The sequence below is a fragment of the Epinephelus fuscoguttatus genome, linkage group LG4, assembly GCF_011397635.1.
Source record: "Epinephelus fuscoguttatus linkage group LG4, E.fuscoguttatus.final_Chr_v1".
NCBI lineage: Eukaryota > Metazoa > Chordata > Actinopteri > Perciformes > Serranidae > Epinephelus > Epinephelus fuscoguttatus.
The window spans coordinates 11,617,920-11,633,522 of record NC_064755.1 but is presented as its reverse complement, the minus strand read 5'-3'; the positions used below and the strand labels follow the sequence as shown (position 1 = coordinate 11,633,522).

The 15,603-nt window shown below is 41.0% G+C and overlaps 1 protein-coding gene across 1 annotated transcript; it reads right to left on the bottom strand.

The window, feature by feature from the left end:
* Window positions 1–1,727: 1,727 nt before the first annotated feature.
* LOC125887478 (probable E3 ubiquitin-protein ligase HERC3) lies at window positions 1,728–15,187 on the bottom strand. The gene is made up of 23 exons (XM_049574328.1): window positions 14,813–15,187; window positions 14,541–14,658; window positions 14,301–14,377; window positions 13,599–13,820; window positions 13,413–13,504; window positions 12,949–13,079; window positions 12,284–12,408; window positions 11,401–11,477; window positions 11,177–11,295; window positions 11,003–11,062; window positions 10,815–10,920; window positions 10,512–10,701; window positions 8,773–8,912; window positions 8,536–8,652; window positions 8,303–8,401; window positions 5,935–6,075; window positions 5,687–5,827; window positions 5,397–5,566; window positions 5,215–5,278; window positions 5,032–5,102; window positions 4,738–4,921; window positions 3,950–4,046; window positions 1,728–2,858 (listed from the first exon to the last, which is right to left on the bottom strand). The coding sequence occupies exons 1-23, from the start codon at window positions 15,027–15,029 to the stop codon at window positions 2,638–2,640; spliced, it is 2,979 nt and encodes a 992-aa protein (XP_049430285.1). The 5' UTR covers window positions 15,030–15,187; the 3' UTR covers window positions 1,728–2,637.
* Window positions 15,188–15,603: the final 416 nt, after the last annotated feature.

The following is a 15,603-nucleotide window of genomic DNA, read 5'->3' as shown; positions in this document are numbered from 1 at the left end:
CATAGGTGTGAATGTGAGCGTGAATGGTTGTCTGTCTCTATGTGTCAACCCTGTCCACGCGCCCGCCTCGCACCCAATGTCAGCTGGGATAGGCTCCAGACCCTCAAGAGGATAAGCGGTTAAAAAATTGATGGATGGATGGTCGTAAAGCCTTAAGTTAGAGTCAGAGGTGCAGGCTACTTCAAAAACTAACACATTTGGGCTCTTCATTAGGCCCGTTTCCACCTCAGGAACTTCGGGGTAATTTTACGGGGCCGGGGCCGTTGGTGCGTGTCTCCACTGCAGGAACCACCCCCGAAGGACAGAGTTCCGGAATTTTTACAGGGGCTAAACAAGTCCCTGCCTCGGAGTAGGTACTCAGAATGGCCTGAAACACTCACTGGGGCTTGGGGTTTACTTGGTGCTTATTGGATATACTCAAGGCAGGATGTGACGTCATCAGAAAGCGACAAAATAGCCGGCATTTTTAAAACTCAGCAGGTCGCGCAATGATTACGTCACATCCAGAGCCTGGTAACTTTACAGGAACCTTCCTCCTACTCTGCCCTCTCAGTGGAGACATGGCAGTTGAGAGGGCTGAGCGAGAGGACGTTCCTGTAAAGTTCCTGCCCCCCAAATAGTACCAGGAACCTCTGCAGTGGAAACGGGCCTATTAACTAGCGAACCATCTGGAGGTTTGGAGACATTCATTCTTTTTCTGTAATCACTTATACTATTAGGGGTCACAGGGGGGCTGGAGCCTTTGGGTGAGAGGTGGGGTACGCCCTGGACAGGTTATCAGACTACCACAGGGCTGACACATATTCACACCTACGGCCAAATCACCAGTTGACCTGCATGCCTTTAGACAATGGGAGGAAGCCGGAGTACCCAGAGAAAACCCACGTTGACACATGAAACTCTGTACAGAAGGGTTCCCCCACCACAAGGTTCCAATCAGGAACCCTCTTGCTGTGAGGCAACAGTGCTAACCACTGGACCACTGTGCCGCCTGCATTGCAGCGGATGTGAAAAAATACCTATGCTACTATTGCAGATTTGGAACATGGAAGGTTTGACACAGGAATGTTTGTACATTCTCACTAAGGGTGAAAAAAAATGTCCTTTATTATAAAGTCCACTATTCTGTCATGACGTGCTATGTACATTCCTTTGTAAGCATAACAGCCATTCAAGATGTGAGACATTCTTTCAGTGGTCTGTTCTGTGGTGGGATGCGAATAGCGAGGAACCTGGGTAGTTGGAACCCAGATGGAAAGGTTGAGACACTGTGACAATGTCCTCAATGAGTGCAGTGTTCTTGAGGAATAAATGCACACACACTCACCCACCCACCCACACACACACTTTTCACACTGAAGAAAACAGAATAAGGACAAAGCACAGTAACACTTCATTATAGTCCGTCTACAGATAGTTTACAGAGTATTTGTAACATTGAAAGCACTTATTCTGCAAATGTTTATGTACAGACTATATGTGACAGTTCACTACATATGATCAGAATAATTGAGTTGAACTTGAACTATTCACTCACTGCTGCATGGGTTAAGTGAACAGTTCAACTAAATTACTCAGAGAACATGATGTATGTTCAAGAACTGTCACAATACTGTCACATCTACAGAACATTATAGTAGTTTTACAGTACAACTGATCAATGTAATAATATAATACACATTTCATTTTAACTTTTTTGTAACATAAAAGCCACACTCATAGTAAACTATTTTACAACACATTTTATTTTAATGTTTGGACTTTGTTACCATCTGGTGGTAGAGCCAAGAATGACAGCACCTCTATCATGAAGTAGTTCATGGGCATACATAACGGAGAAACCCTGTCTATGGTCATTTTTACCAGTCATACCTTCACATTACATATATACCACTTTGTTATTATTCAATTAGTATCAAGCATCAAATCTGTGTTTGCACATAATGTTCATGTGAACTGGTTTCAAGAAAACCTCAGAGCCACCATCTGTGGACAGGTGCAACAAGACAGTTATAAAAAAAACAGAGAAACCACAAAAAAAGTCCCCTGGCAGGAATGAAATGCAATAAAAAAATTCTAAAACAAAGGTTGAACTTTTACTCAAGACCCCTACTTTACACAGACATAGTTTTATCAGACTGTAATAACAGTATTTTCTCCTACCCATTTACTCCTTTAAATATATAATAAAGTAAACACAACCACAGTCTGGAAACACAAATAACCTTCAGTTAACTGACACGTCTCTGACATGTAATGAGCCACAACAATGATAATGTTCATGAATATAAAACGCATTACAGTTTAGCAAAGGATTACATTTGATTTAGTAAGGCACTTAATCAGCTGACAAATTCAGTATATTTTTTTACTTCAACTTGGTCTGAAAAAAAAAATCACTTTGTCCCTTCAAGGTGTAAAACTCATGACATAGAAATAAATATCTAAGTTAAATTACAGCATGTTATATTTTCATAGAATTTTAAAGTGCTTTCTGTCACAGAGCTACACTGTAGTACTGCTAAGACAGAATACCTGCTCTTTGGTCACCCTTATTAAAGTTCACTCTTAAATTATCCCGCCCTTTCTCAGCCCAGATACAAAACACCCCACTGTCCAGCAGCTGCAGATCCACCATCACATCTCGAACCCTCTCTCTACTATCAGGGCCTCTGTCAGCCTGTCTCGCATGATCTCCTTGGATGAGTATAAGGGCAGGTACAGAATGGAGTGACATGTCAGAGATTCAGGAAAGTGCTGATCGTAGTGCTGGCCTGTCTGGATTTGTGTAGCTCGAACCTCCATCTGGACCTGGTTCATGCCCAGAATAGGAGCCCTCCTAAAACCAGTCAGGAACCCTGAAGAACACCCATGGAGGGAAAGAAGGGATCTTCAAGTTACTTTTTGTCTGTTACCATCTTTGTCCATTAGCATCATCAGATTACTTTTTGTCTTTCTTGACTCACTTCTTACCCATAGTTGATTTGGTTTAAAGCATAGGCAACTAAAGCTATTAATAATGGCTGCATTCCATTTAGGTGTTCAAGTTCTTAGCTTTGCTAAAAGATGTGACTCACCTGCTTCTCTCTTCAGAAAAAACAAACTTAGATCAATTTTTAATGTCAACATAGACCAGACTTATGCATTCACATGAGCAGGCCCATATATACCTAACTTATGACTCGCTTAGTACTTTCCAGAAGTTTTCACTCAAGTTTTCACAGGATCCTCTATGGACTTTCATCCTCCAACATTGCTGTTATTCAAAAAACCTCTAAGAAGGTGTCAGAATAGCAAAGATTCATATCACGTCATGAATTTCACCTTAGTGCATCTCGACTTGTAAACATAAACATCTTTGCAAATTGTACATTTTTATCAGCGTTTAAGAAGTACACAATGTTTGCTGCTTTCTTTTTTAAGTATGATTATTAATATCTAATAGGGGTGTGTTACAGCGGTGTATGTGTTCTGTGCTGCTGTCTCTTTTTTCCTCCCTTGTAGATCTGCTCAGGTGTGCTGCATTACCTAACGAGGCGCAGCACACCTGGCATGGAGGAGGTGTTTAAGAGCTCCTGTGCCAGCAGCAGAGGAGAGAGGCTCTGGTGTGGGGGCTGCTGGTCCTGCTGCCTCTCACTGAGGGATTTTTGTTGTCTTGTCTGCTTGTTTTCAATCTAATAGATCCCATGGATTTGATTGTTTTAAAGGTGCTTGTGTGATTATTTTGGGTCAGTGTTTGGAGTTTTGTTTGCCCCATAGGGCCGCCTAAGGGTGGGGCGTAACAGGGTGGTATCTTCATAAGCCATTTTTGGCTTCTAACCTCTCTTTCACAATGTTCATACTCTTTTTTTAAAATGTTTAAAATAAGTTCAATTCTTGCTGTCTTTTTCTCTCAAAACATGTATATGCACAAATAAACTAAATACTTAAGTCACTGTACAATACTTACAAAGGAAATCTTTCCTCTGGTCTTCAGTCAGTTCATCAAAAACCTCCCAAAACATCTGCGTGGTGGGGTAGCCAATACGAAGATCCCACATTGTGTTCTAATTTAGGGTAAAAAAAAAAAAAGACTTAAATGTTTGACACAGTTAAATCAAGCGTGTAACAATGTAGTGACTCATGCTGCGTTCCAGGCAAGTTTCCGAGCCCGAAAGTCACCACTTCAAGTCACAACTCACGACTTTATAGCGTTCCAGGCAAGTCAAACTGTCAAAGCAACATGGCAGACTGTGCAGGGTTTGTTTATGATCACTTCTGTCACCAAACGTGCCAGTTCCTTGCTCATTTGAGCGAAACGGAGGAGGAGAAACAGCGCATAAGGTCACAGATGCTATTATACTTTTTATTTTACATTATCTGTGTGTTTGGAAACATATTTTGTATTGATTTATTCTTGCACTGGAAACCAGCTGTTAGAGTGGCTGCCAATAATGCGTTAACATTAGGGTTATTTTATGTCTATTTCTCACCGTGTATCACCTGCATCAACACCGCATCCATAGGGCTGCCATTGTTGTTTAGAGGAGTAAGGTAATTGGTTTAGAGGGCTGTGTGACGTCAGAAAGCGTAACTGGGATCGATCTGGTACGAGTTCACGGGTGGCAAGTTACGGGTTTAACTGCCGTTCCAGTGCACTTTCACGGGTAGAAGGTTGTAAAAACACGAGTTACAGGTTGCCTGGAACGCACCATTAGTTGCAGAGAAAACCGGAGGATCTTTTGTTTGTAACAGTACCTGTTTCAGCTTCGCCCAGTCGTAGACGTCTTGGCCCACCAGCACTAGCTGCAACTCCTCTGGCCAAAACAACTTCACCAGATCCTGGTCACACACCTGGAAGAAGCCTCGCTTGAACTCCTGAAACACACCCTCCACTGAGGTGTTGAAGGCATGACTCACGTAGGCATCCACAAACTCCTTCCTGTTGAGCCGAATAAATATTAAATTTAACAAACAATTCTCTGAGACAGAGCTGATCTGAGTGCAGGTCATATAAACAACTTAGAGGTAAATATTTTTTAAAGGTCTTACTTATTTTGACCTGTCACTGGCTTTCCAGGATTTTGGGGATCAAGGTCAACCTCTGTCCCATCCCAGTTGATCTGTTCATCAGTTATGATAGAAAGGAGGTTAATGATCACTGCAAAATCTTTGGAATACTTTGAGACAGATAATTCAGACATCATCAGCAATTTTTTAGAGTAAAATACCAACCATAAAATCCATGTATAGGTTTTCTAGGTCTTCATCTTCACAGTCCAAGACGTACTGCAGACTCCTTAAAACAGTTAAACAAAAAAACTGAGTTAAATAAAAAAAAAAATGTTTACTAGCTGACTGGACAGTATTTTCAATAATCTGGTAATTTGTATTACTAGATGTAGATGAATACTGACTTTGCAACACTTGGGCTGAATTCCACCATATCCTCCAGTGTCGGCTCGACACCGAGCAGCTTCTTGAACAGAGCCAGTGGGAAGGGTAAGTGTATGATACTCGCATTGTACAAGGCCAATCCACACAGAACCCCAAACAGGAAGAAGTTTGTCTTGTCCTCCTCTGTTGTCTGTATTGATGAAAGTAAAAACAATGAAAATCAAGTGAGAATTTATGTTGATGAAAACTGCATATTAATCCATTGTTGCTTCATGGTCAATGGTTCCTGTATGAGGATTTAAAGTCTTACTTTGGAGGGGAACCAGGCCAGCGTTTCAGAGTCGTTGAACATGAACATCCCAGATTTGGTGGACATCATTTCATGAAACAAGTGATGAAAAAGGTCTTTTTTGTAGACATCTGTGACCTTTGGGTCCTCATCAAAGTAGACCTGAGAAGTTCCATTCAGTATACAAATAATTACAGATACATAAGATTCCAGTACATACAAAATAATTTGGCTATGCTTTAACCATCAGGTCAAAACAAAATATTTACCACAAGTGGCTTCTTGAGGGCACTGAGTTGAGCAGCAGCCAGTTGTTTGAAGGTGCCCTCCCAGAGTGATGCTCGCTTCAGCTTCAGTTCAAAATAATAAGAACTTTGGTTGAGAAACCACCCCGTTGGCTGGTGTTCCATCTGTAATACAATTCAAAGTGTCATTTTAAAAAAGTAATTTTCCCGTCCTAACTGTGTATGATGTCAATATTTAAAGCTGCGTTTATTTTGACCACCTGGGGGCACTGCAACATGCTTTAAAAACAACAGGGACATGTTACCACCTCACAAAGCATGGACAGTATGATTAAGATGAATGACATGACAGCTCCCCTAAAGGTTAGCTAAAACATCTTGAGTGCCCCTTGATGACTGGCTGCAGTATAGGTCATAATCCCCACGGGCCAAACATAAAGATCAAAATACATGTCAAATGAATTTTTCCCAAAGATGGAGTCTGGCATTTTAGTTGGTTCTCATCACCGTGATGTTTGGTTAAGTGTTCTTTTTTTCTTTTAAGTTTGGTTTAAATTAGTTATTGGGCAATTAGTGTACTCGCAATCAATGGCGCACTCAGGTGGGTGTATGGGCTCAGGGGTGGACTGGGACTAAAAAAGCCCTGGATTTTGACTCGGCCCAGCCCACAACAACCGGTGCGCGGAAACTCATCTGCCCCAGACACAGGTGTCAAAATACTTAAATCTTAAAACATGATACTATACCTTTCAAATTATAGCAATAGCGCCGATGTTGACTAGATGTTGTGTTAAGAGCATAGTGTAGAATACTCACTGAGAAATAAACGACACAGTCCAGATGTCTCTCTGCTGAACAGTACAATGCAGGTGACTGCCTGAAACAGGCCCAACATCTATGGGCCGGCTGGCATCCAATTTAACCCTATGGGCCCTAGGCGTTTTTGGGGTATTTTTACTGCCTTTACTTTTAAGCTCATAACACAGTCATTATAAAGGCTACATACACATGCTATATCTTGTTTTTTTTTTTCAGGACAATGTGGGCAAAAATGTGTTTTATCTGAAAGAAACATGCAATGTTTACATCTAAGATCATAGAAAAATAGTCAACCAAGTGCAATGATGTCCTCCAAGATAATATTTGCCACTTTGTTTGCAGTAAACAAAGTTTGTTGTTGTTTTTCAGTTTCAGTTATATATTGGGGGGACATTTTGGGCATGGGGGGGGGGGCACGTGTCCCCCTCAATGTATATGGTGACTACGGCCCTGTCAGCATGCATTAGGCTACAGTTGTCTGGGTGCGCAAAGGTGAAGTGTGCTGGTCTTGTCATACAAAGTTTGATGGAGTGTCAACTGGACAATATGGAGATATTTGCATCTTGAAAGCCGTACTACAAATGTGGATAGACAGGGAGAAACACACGCAAGCCTAAGACGTGGTAAGATACGATATTCCTCACTATATGAAGTGACTGATAACAAGATCTGTATAATGGGTTGTAAAGAAATTCGTCAGGTTTTTATTTTGTAGACAATTAATCTGGATTTATAGCATGATGGGATGACAGCACAATGATGTGTGTGGTATCTCTGGAAAGCTCTGCTCCTGCGCTTTCATGTGATACGCGTGGCATTTCTGTGCGAGCCTGCATTCGCGGGTAATCCATCCAACAAATCCATCCAACAGTAATGTGTGTGCAGAGCTGTATGAAAGCTCTGTTACATAGTTTTAGTGTAAATTTATCATTCTTTTTCGCTGTGAAAACATTGGACTACCGACAAGTGGTCTTGTCGGAAAGCCACAATTCCGCTGTTTCACGTGATATGCATGGCTTCTCGCTATGATGCACGGTTGCGGGGAAAATCAATAGAGAAGAACAGGTGTGAATTTGGACGCACTATGCGTCGTTCGGGCCCATAGGGTTAAAGGCTGCCACCTAGCGGACTAGACGTGGAAACGTAGATTATCAGAGAGAAAAAGTAAAAAAAAACAAAATAAAGATGATGACTGCGTGGCGGCCACCGGCCGTCCTGGAGTACCGGCTGTTCTGTGATTCTCCAGAACCTCCAGATGGCCAGTCCGCCCCTATATGGGCTAGAACTTGATACGCTGATAATCACCACTACGCGGACCCTGAGTCCAAATGTCTTCAGCACAAGATGGCAGCGGCCGTATTGGGGATATTTTAGCTTCATTTTTGTACAGTGGGAGGAAGTGGAGACGCGCTGTCCATGTTTGTACACAGTTATTGTTATAAAGTTGTTTTTACATACTTAGCAAACGGTTGCCTATTTACACATTTAGCAGACATAGCAACATAAGTATTCATTTAGAGTTGTGTTTCTGAGCCATTAGCTCCCATGAAGCAAAGTTCCAGGCTCAAGTTACCTGAGTGCACGCAGCGTTGATGTCAAAAGCCATTTTCTTTGATTTCAGATCCATCACAAATGGGAAGTTACCAAGGATAAGTGGCTGATAATCCATATCCTGAAAAAGAGAATATCAGTATTTGAGTTACAAAAATGTAAACTTGATTCTGTGTGACTACATTGTTTTTCACATGAACACTATGACAAGTGACAAAGAACATCTTGACAGATAAGTTCAAACTTTTCTTTTACCTTGATTTTTGACATTGAACGCCACATCTGCAGATCCTCCTGAAGAAATATTTGGTTAATCTCCAAACAAAAAGTTTTCTCTGGGATTCTTTGACGTCTTGCAGTTCTGTTGTTGGCCTTTAAAACAGGAATGTGTAGGCAGAGTAAATTAGATGAAATATATAGACAAGGTGAGTTAGATTACATTTAGTGCATTTTGAAATTCCCAGGAAATAAAACAAGACAACTGGTACTAACATTGTACATATACTGCAGGACCAGTAGCAGGTTTTTGACTTCAGAGTTGTGAGGAAAACACAACATCACTGACAGGGCCTGCTTCCACACCTTAACATGTTTAACCATGGTGGAGGGCGACAGTGAGGACCACCAGTCTCCTGAAGAAAACAACAGGGAGATTTACAGACATCAGTGTCAGTGAGCATTTTATAATCAAGCAGTTGTCACAGATATGTCTGAAGTGTGCAAACAGAGTAACTGTTAATAATTATTAGACTTTATTATCATTAATAGTCTTAAATGATGATCAATCAATAACCTGATAAAATAACAAAATTATATTTGGATCGAATACATTTGCATTTGTATTGAAATTACTGTTTTAAAGAACTTAAAAAAGAAGTTACAAGAGAACAATCGTTTTTGATAATTCTATATACCGTATTTATAATTTATCCATTGATTCACAAGAATGATTGTTATTCCATTAACTAATTTGTCTGCCTCTCACTTTCATTTTACAATTTAGATGTTTATCCTGCTGTAATCTTTACAATTTCTCTTTCATGACCACTATAATTTATAAACTCCTATATTTAATGTAAATGTGTCAACAGTGTGCCACCTAAAAATTGAAGTTCAATCCACAGAGCAGCAGCAGGAGTTGACTGACCCACTGGCCAATATAACAGGGAGGGACATCAACAAATGGAATAACAAAAACAAACAAAAAAGTTCTCCAGGAATGACTTTTTTTTTGTAGGCCAGTGCGGAAGTTAGTGTCGCCCTGGTCCCCTTGCCAAAAACTCTATGGGATTTTTCCACTGGATTTTGGATTCTTGCAGAAAATAACCTTTGTGGCATTTATGATACTTACATGTTTTGTTCAGAAAGATAATCTTCACAAATGAACACTGTTTGTATGATTTTTTAAGCTTAAATGTAATGACCAGAAGTAAAAACCTAATGTTGGGCTATAAACAAAAAGCTTGAGAACGTTCTATAGTCTTACATTTACCGACGTGTTTTATGTCGTAGAACAAACCGGGACGGTCTCTTAAGCTTGTGTGAACCACAGACGTTATTTCAGGCATCTAACCAAAAAACCCATTGACTTAGAGATGAGGGAACCGGGAATGCTAAAATGCTAATTCTTTTCTGGGTTTTAGGGCTCAATCCTGGAGCTCTATTACTTGGCTACATTGGCACACTTAAGACTCCATAGAAGGACACAACTTACTACAATTAATGTAAAGCATCTTATTGAAGTGGTAATGATAAACAGACTGCATTAAGTGTCTTTCTACCTTACCAGACAAAGCACTTTACAATTCGCCTCTCATTCACCCACTCGTACACTAATTTCTTACACCAGTGGTGGTGCAGATGCTATGCTAGGCGCTGGCCTGTCTGTTGGGAGCAACCTGGGGTTCTGGGTGCTCAAGGACACTTCCACATGCAAACAGGAGGCACCATGGATCACACTGCCAATCTTGTGACTAAAGGACGACCTGATCTACCTCCTGAGCCACAGACGCCCATCAAAATTAAATGTCTCAACTGCAGATGCTGGACTGAGGTGGTAAAAACAACAGCACTACAGGACGACCGAAGACCGACGAGAGAAGACGCATCCTGACCTTCTTCATTCTGACTCCATAGTTTTACTGTAGGTCTAATTAGACACCATTACATGATTCTATGACTATTATTGAATGAAGCCTCTCAAACATTCAAACAATTATCTCTCACGGTACCTATGACTTGGAGGCTTTCAGCAGGGAGTCTTTGTGTGGCAGCAGCGATTGCCTCAGCGAGCTCTGTGCTCGTTTTGCGTCTCTGGATCACATGCAGTAGCTCATTAAGAAGCAGGAAGATCCTCAACCCCTCCACGCCCACAGGCTTCTCATCAAGAGAAGAAAGCAAGTGCAGGACAGCGGCCTCAACCTGTTGAGAACATAACATAATAACTGAATAAAGGTTTAATAAAAAGTTTTAAATCTTCCTTGTTAATCACTGATCAGATACCAAACATACATTGTCACGATTCAGTTTCATACCTCTGCCAAAACAACATCCTTCTGCACCAGTTTCTCGAAAGCAGGTTGCACAAGTGACAAGTTTAAGCCGGAGTACTTTGGTGAGGTCTGGAAATGTTTATCTTTTCTATGAAGACAGAAAGTGCATGTAAATGTGATGTAATTCACCAGATATGAAGACGTGAAGATCGCACCAGCATGGCGTTTACCTTTGGTCAAGAAAGATCTGATTCATACAGGATGCAGAGGAAAACGTCCTGTGGATTTCCCTGTGAGGTTTTCATATGGTTAGTCAATGGCACGGAGAATATAGTGTTAACAGCTTTGGAGCCAAATAACAAACCAGTTATATAATGAGAAAACTAGTATGGTATTATACGTACTGTTTTATGTTTTTCCATGATTTTGAACCACATTTAGAGACCCATTTGTCAATCATCTCATCAACAGAGGGCTGTGTTACACTGTTGACTCTGTCAGTGTTTGACTCCTCATTAACTTCCTGTGAAAGAAACAAGAGTTTAAGACTTTATTTTTGGTTCAGAAAAATAACTATTATTACACCTCCTACAATTTTAGTCTGTACTGTAAGCATTTGTGTTGGTACCTGAACAGACGTGCACGTTGCAAAGGAACAGTTTTCTCCTGCAAAGATGTTTCTAATTATGGGACCATTTGTAGCATCTGGAATAAATACAAAATAAAAGTTAACTCTATCCTTGATAAGTCGACGGTATGACAGTTTCCTCTGGAGTTTCCTCAGAGACCATTACACACAGGCTTGGACCATCTCAAACATGTAGTTGGTATTCAGTTCGTCTTACATGCTATTGTCAATTCATGTCTTGACCACTGTCACACTCCTGACGTTGGAGTCAGTCAGTCATCCCTAGCTCACATGCAGCTAGTTGATAAGATAGCAGCAGAACTAGTAATGGCCAAAAATGAAACAACAAATCTTTCTGAACAACTTTTTTTAATGTCCTGTTTGTGCTGGGTCAGCCAGTCAAACGTCCAAGTGCTCATGAATCCCTAAAGTCTCGTAAAATAGTGTAGCAACGGCACCATAAAAGAATGAGCCAGGACCAATTAAACTGGAGTCAAAACCTTTGCCAGCCAAGGCCAGTGGTGCATTCAGTGCCCCTGGGATAGACGCTACAAGGAAGATGTGATGTATTTTCTTGCTCAGAGCGTTTAAACAACACCTTTATAATGAAAAGCAAATATGATTGGTAACAGATTATCCTGACACCACAGATGCAGTACAGATGCAGTAACTGGAACGCTGGCTACTTGTCCCTCAAAGAACAACGGGTCGTCGATCAGTGGCATTTCTGTTACATCGCACTGACCTTACATAGACCATGTCCATACAAGAAGGATGCTGAATCAATGTTTGTTGTAGTTATTTCATTGTATTTTGTATACACTACTCTACAAAGAAATTCTTGGCTAAACTCTCAATTCAGTTATTTTAGAAATGTAGTCACCTTGTGGCAGTTGAACAGGTAGTGGCACAGATGGATGACTCTCCTCTCCATGTCCCAGCTGCCCCTGCTCTCCACACCCAAAGGAGTAGACCTTCTTGGAGTCTGTCAACACTAATGTGTGATGTCTGATTGAAAAAAACATAATACAACACAAACATAATTAAAGGTTTAGTGTGTGGGATTAATCGGCCTCTGGTGGTGATATTGCAGAACTGAAACTCCTCTCATGTGCCAAATGCATAGGAGAATTATGGTGACTGACACAAAAACACAAAAATGTGAATTGCTCTATTGAGAGTCAGTGTCTGGTATGTCTGTTCTGGGCTACTGTAGAAACAACATGGCGGAGTCTGTAGAAGAGACCTGCTCTGTTTGTAGATATGAACAGCTCATTCGAAGGTAATGAAAACACGATTCTTAGTTTCAGGTGATTATGCATGGATAAAAACACACTTATGAGTACTATATTCCATTTCTGCCAATAGATGCTCCTAAATCCTGCACCCTGGGTGTTTAAGATATATGTTTAGCTGTGGCACTTGTGAACAATAACAGTCACATCTGGAAGCAAACAAAAAAATCACACCATGCTGGAACTGCACTGATAATGAGCAGAACTCGCTCAGAATACTGCATAAGAGTTCAAATTTATAAAAGTACTGTACCGTCCACAAGCAATCCTGGTGACCTTTGCCCCCCAGAGCTCTGCAACAAGCCGAGGTCGTAGTTCATCGTTGAATGAGTTGTGCCCAAGCTGTCCATACTGACCGGAGCCAAAAGTAAACACTGCACCAGTCTGGGGAAGCAACCACAACACCATAGTTTCAAGTCCCACTTATTGTCTGTCAGATCTGAGAAGTTAGTATATGATTGTTTTTGCACAAAAAGCATCTACTATTAATCGTTTTCAGTGAGTAAAGTTACACTTCCACAACGGATACATGTAGTACTTACGGAGCGACCTCAGAAGTAAAGTTAACATTCATCAGAGATCATTCAAAACATACTCCATCATTTCTGTGTCACTTGTAAAGTGAGTTAGAACTGTTTGCTCTTATACATTTTTACACCACCAGTAAAATGTGGTAGATTACAACATGAGAGTGTTAGGCAGCTTTCTATGTCTCACCTTTGTCAGAATGGCAGTGTGGTCCTTTCCACAGGAGATGTGAACAGTTTTCTTCATGTTCAGACAAGGAACAGGAGTTGGTGTATGTCTGTCTGTAGCAAATACATTAACATTCAGGTTTACATGTAACAGCAACAGTAATTATTCCATTTTAATAAATGAAAGATAATGACTGCTTGTTTTTACCTGTTGTGTCTCCCAGCCCGAGCTGTCCACAGTCGTTTCTGCCCCAGCCGAACACACCTCCAGAGACAGAGAGGGCGAAGCTCTGCTCTCCCCCTGCAGCAATCTGGACCAGGGGCATCACTGACAGAGATCGAAGGTGTTGGGGTGAATTGGCGGCGAGCTTCCTCCTCCCCAGACCCAGCTGGCCCCTGGAGTCCTGGCCCCATGTATACACCTGACCATCTGAGGAGAAATCACCATGACTTTCACAACACTTTCCTGACATCCTGACATGTTTGCATTCTGGAAACCACTTTGTAATATCAGCTTTCTGCTTCACTGTATGAACAGATATTATTGTAATTATCATTATCTTGTACTTGGCCTTAATCTTAGCCATTATTGGACTTTGAGTCAACTTTTACCATCCTGTCTCAACGCTGGCTGAGGTGTTTTTTTTCCACCCAGTCAACACGACAAAGGGTTTACAAAATGCAGTTGTGGGATACAAACTGTGATGCAGCAATTATCTCAGTATTTGAGAGTAGTGTTTAACACAGCACTGGTAGAATGTGGGTTAAATGGACTGAGATCAGTTTATTGCCTGCAGATCTTAAACAAGATTGTCTTAGTATTTTCTGTGTTTGTGTCTGGACCCCAGAAGAACGGCCACAAGTGTCATAGGAGTATATTAGTAGCAGTTTACGATGCACTTTACTGTACCTTTGGTCAGGGCGACTGAATGCTGGCTCCCACAGGCAACCTGTGATACAGCTGTGTTACACAAAGCTTCCACAGGCCTGAGAGAAGGATAGACAGAAAACAACAAAGCTCAAATATTTAATTATCGGAGCTGATTAATGTAAATTTAAAAAAAGAAGTTTTTAGAGTCATATTTTTCAAAATCCCTGACATTTTGCACATTTTGTTACAAATTCAGGACACATTTTAGTTTCTCCTTACCTAGGGATGTTAGTGTGAGTTGTGTCCACACAGAGAACTTTCCCTGTCTTAGACAGCAGTGTGACCAGATCATCACCACAACTCACAGCCTCAATCTTCTCCTTAAACTTCACAAACTCTGAAAGAACACAGGAACACAGCAGGTGTAAGTGATACAGCAGGTTTTAAGTCATTCATTCTGCAAATAAGAGAAAAAAACGTCCATTTGCAAGTACCTTGTAAGAAGGAAGTTACCATCAAGTTCAAGACAGAAACATAAGACTGACACTCACTCTGTCTTCCTCTGACTCTTCTCCCATCTGTGCTCTGATTGGTGCGAATGATGAACGCATCTCCATTACTGTTCATAAAAGCGAGCACATTGTGTCCTGCTGACAGATCCGTGATGTGATGACCGAGGTTTAACAAGTGAACTCCATCACCTGTTGAGATATGTGAGCCATCTTTCAGTCGAAAGCCCTTCTGACTGTCCTCTCCCCATGAAAACATTTTGGTGTGTGTCTCTGAAGAGCCGTCAGCTGATTTGTATCACTCAGTTCTGTCAGTCAGAAACGAAATCTGATTGGTTACTTATACAAACTCTGCTGTGATCAAGGGAAAACAAAACTTACAGTACAAAATATGATGAAACGAAAATAGCTCACGCCCAGTGAGTCAGAGGAAGGAGGAGTTTTGACTTCACAGTTGAAAAGGAAAACGAAAGTGAAACTGGGCTGATCGCTTGTGTTTATGCATGATTAGGCCTACAGCTGTAAAATGTGTTTCATAATCAAATAAAGCAAACAGAAATACTGAGCCACTGAAAGACTCACCTCAGGTTACACCAATCATTTGTCCCCTGGAAAAAACCTCTTTATGCCCATTCCCTTCAGTGCTGTAAAACAAACAAACAAACAAAGTAGCTCTAGATGTTGATTTAAACTAAAAAAAAACCAAACAAACAAAAAAAAAACGCAGTATTTATAAAGTTAGTCACAGAGCTGCTGACGTCACTAACTATAATTAGGGATGATTCGTTATTTGAAGGGGGACTGGGAGGTGCAAAAGGGGGAAGCATGTCAAA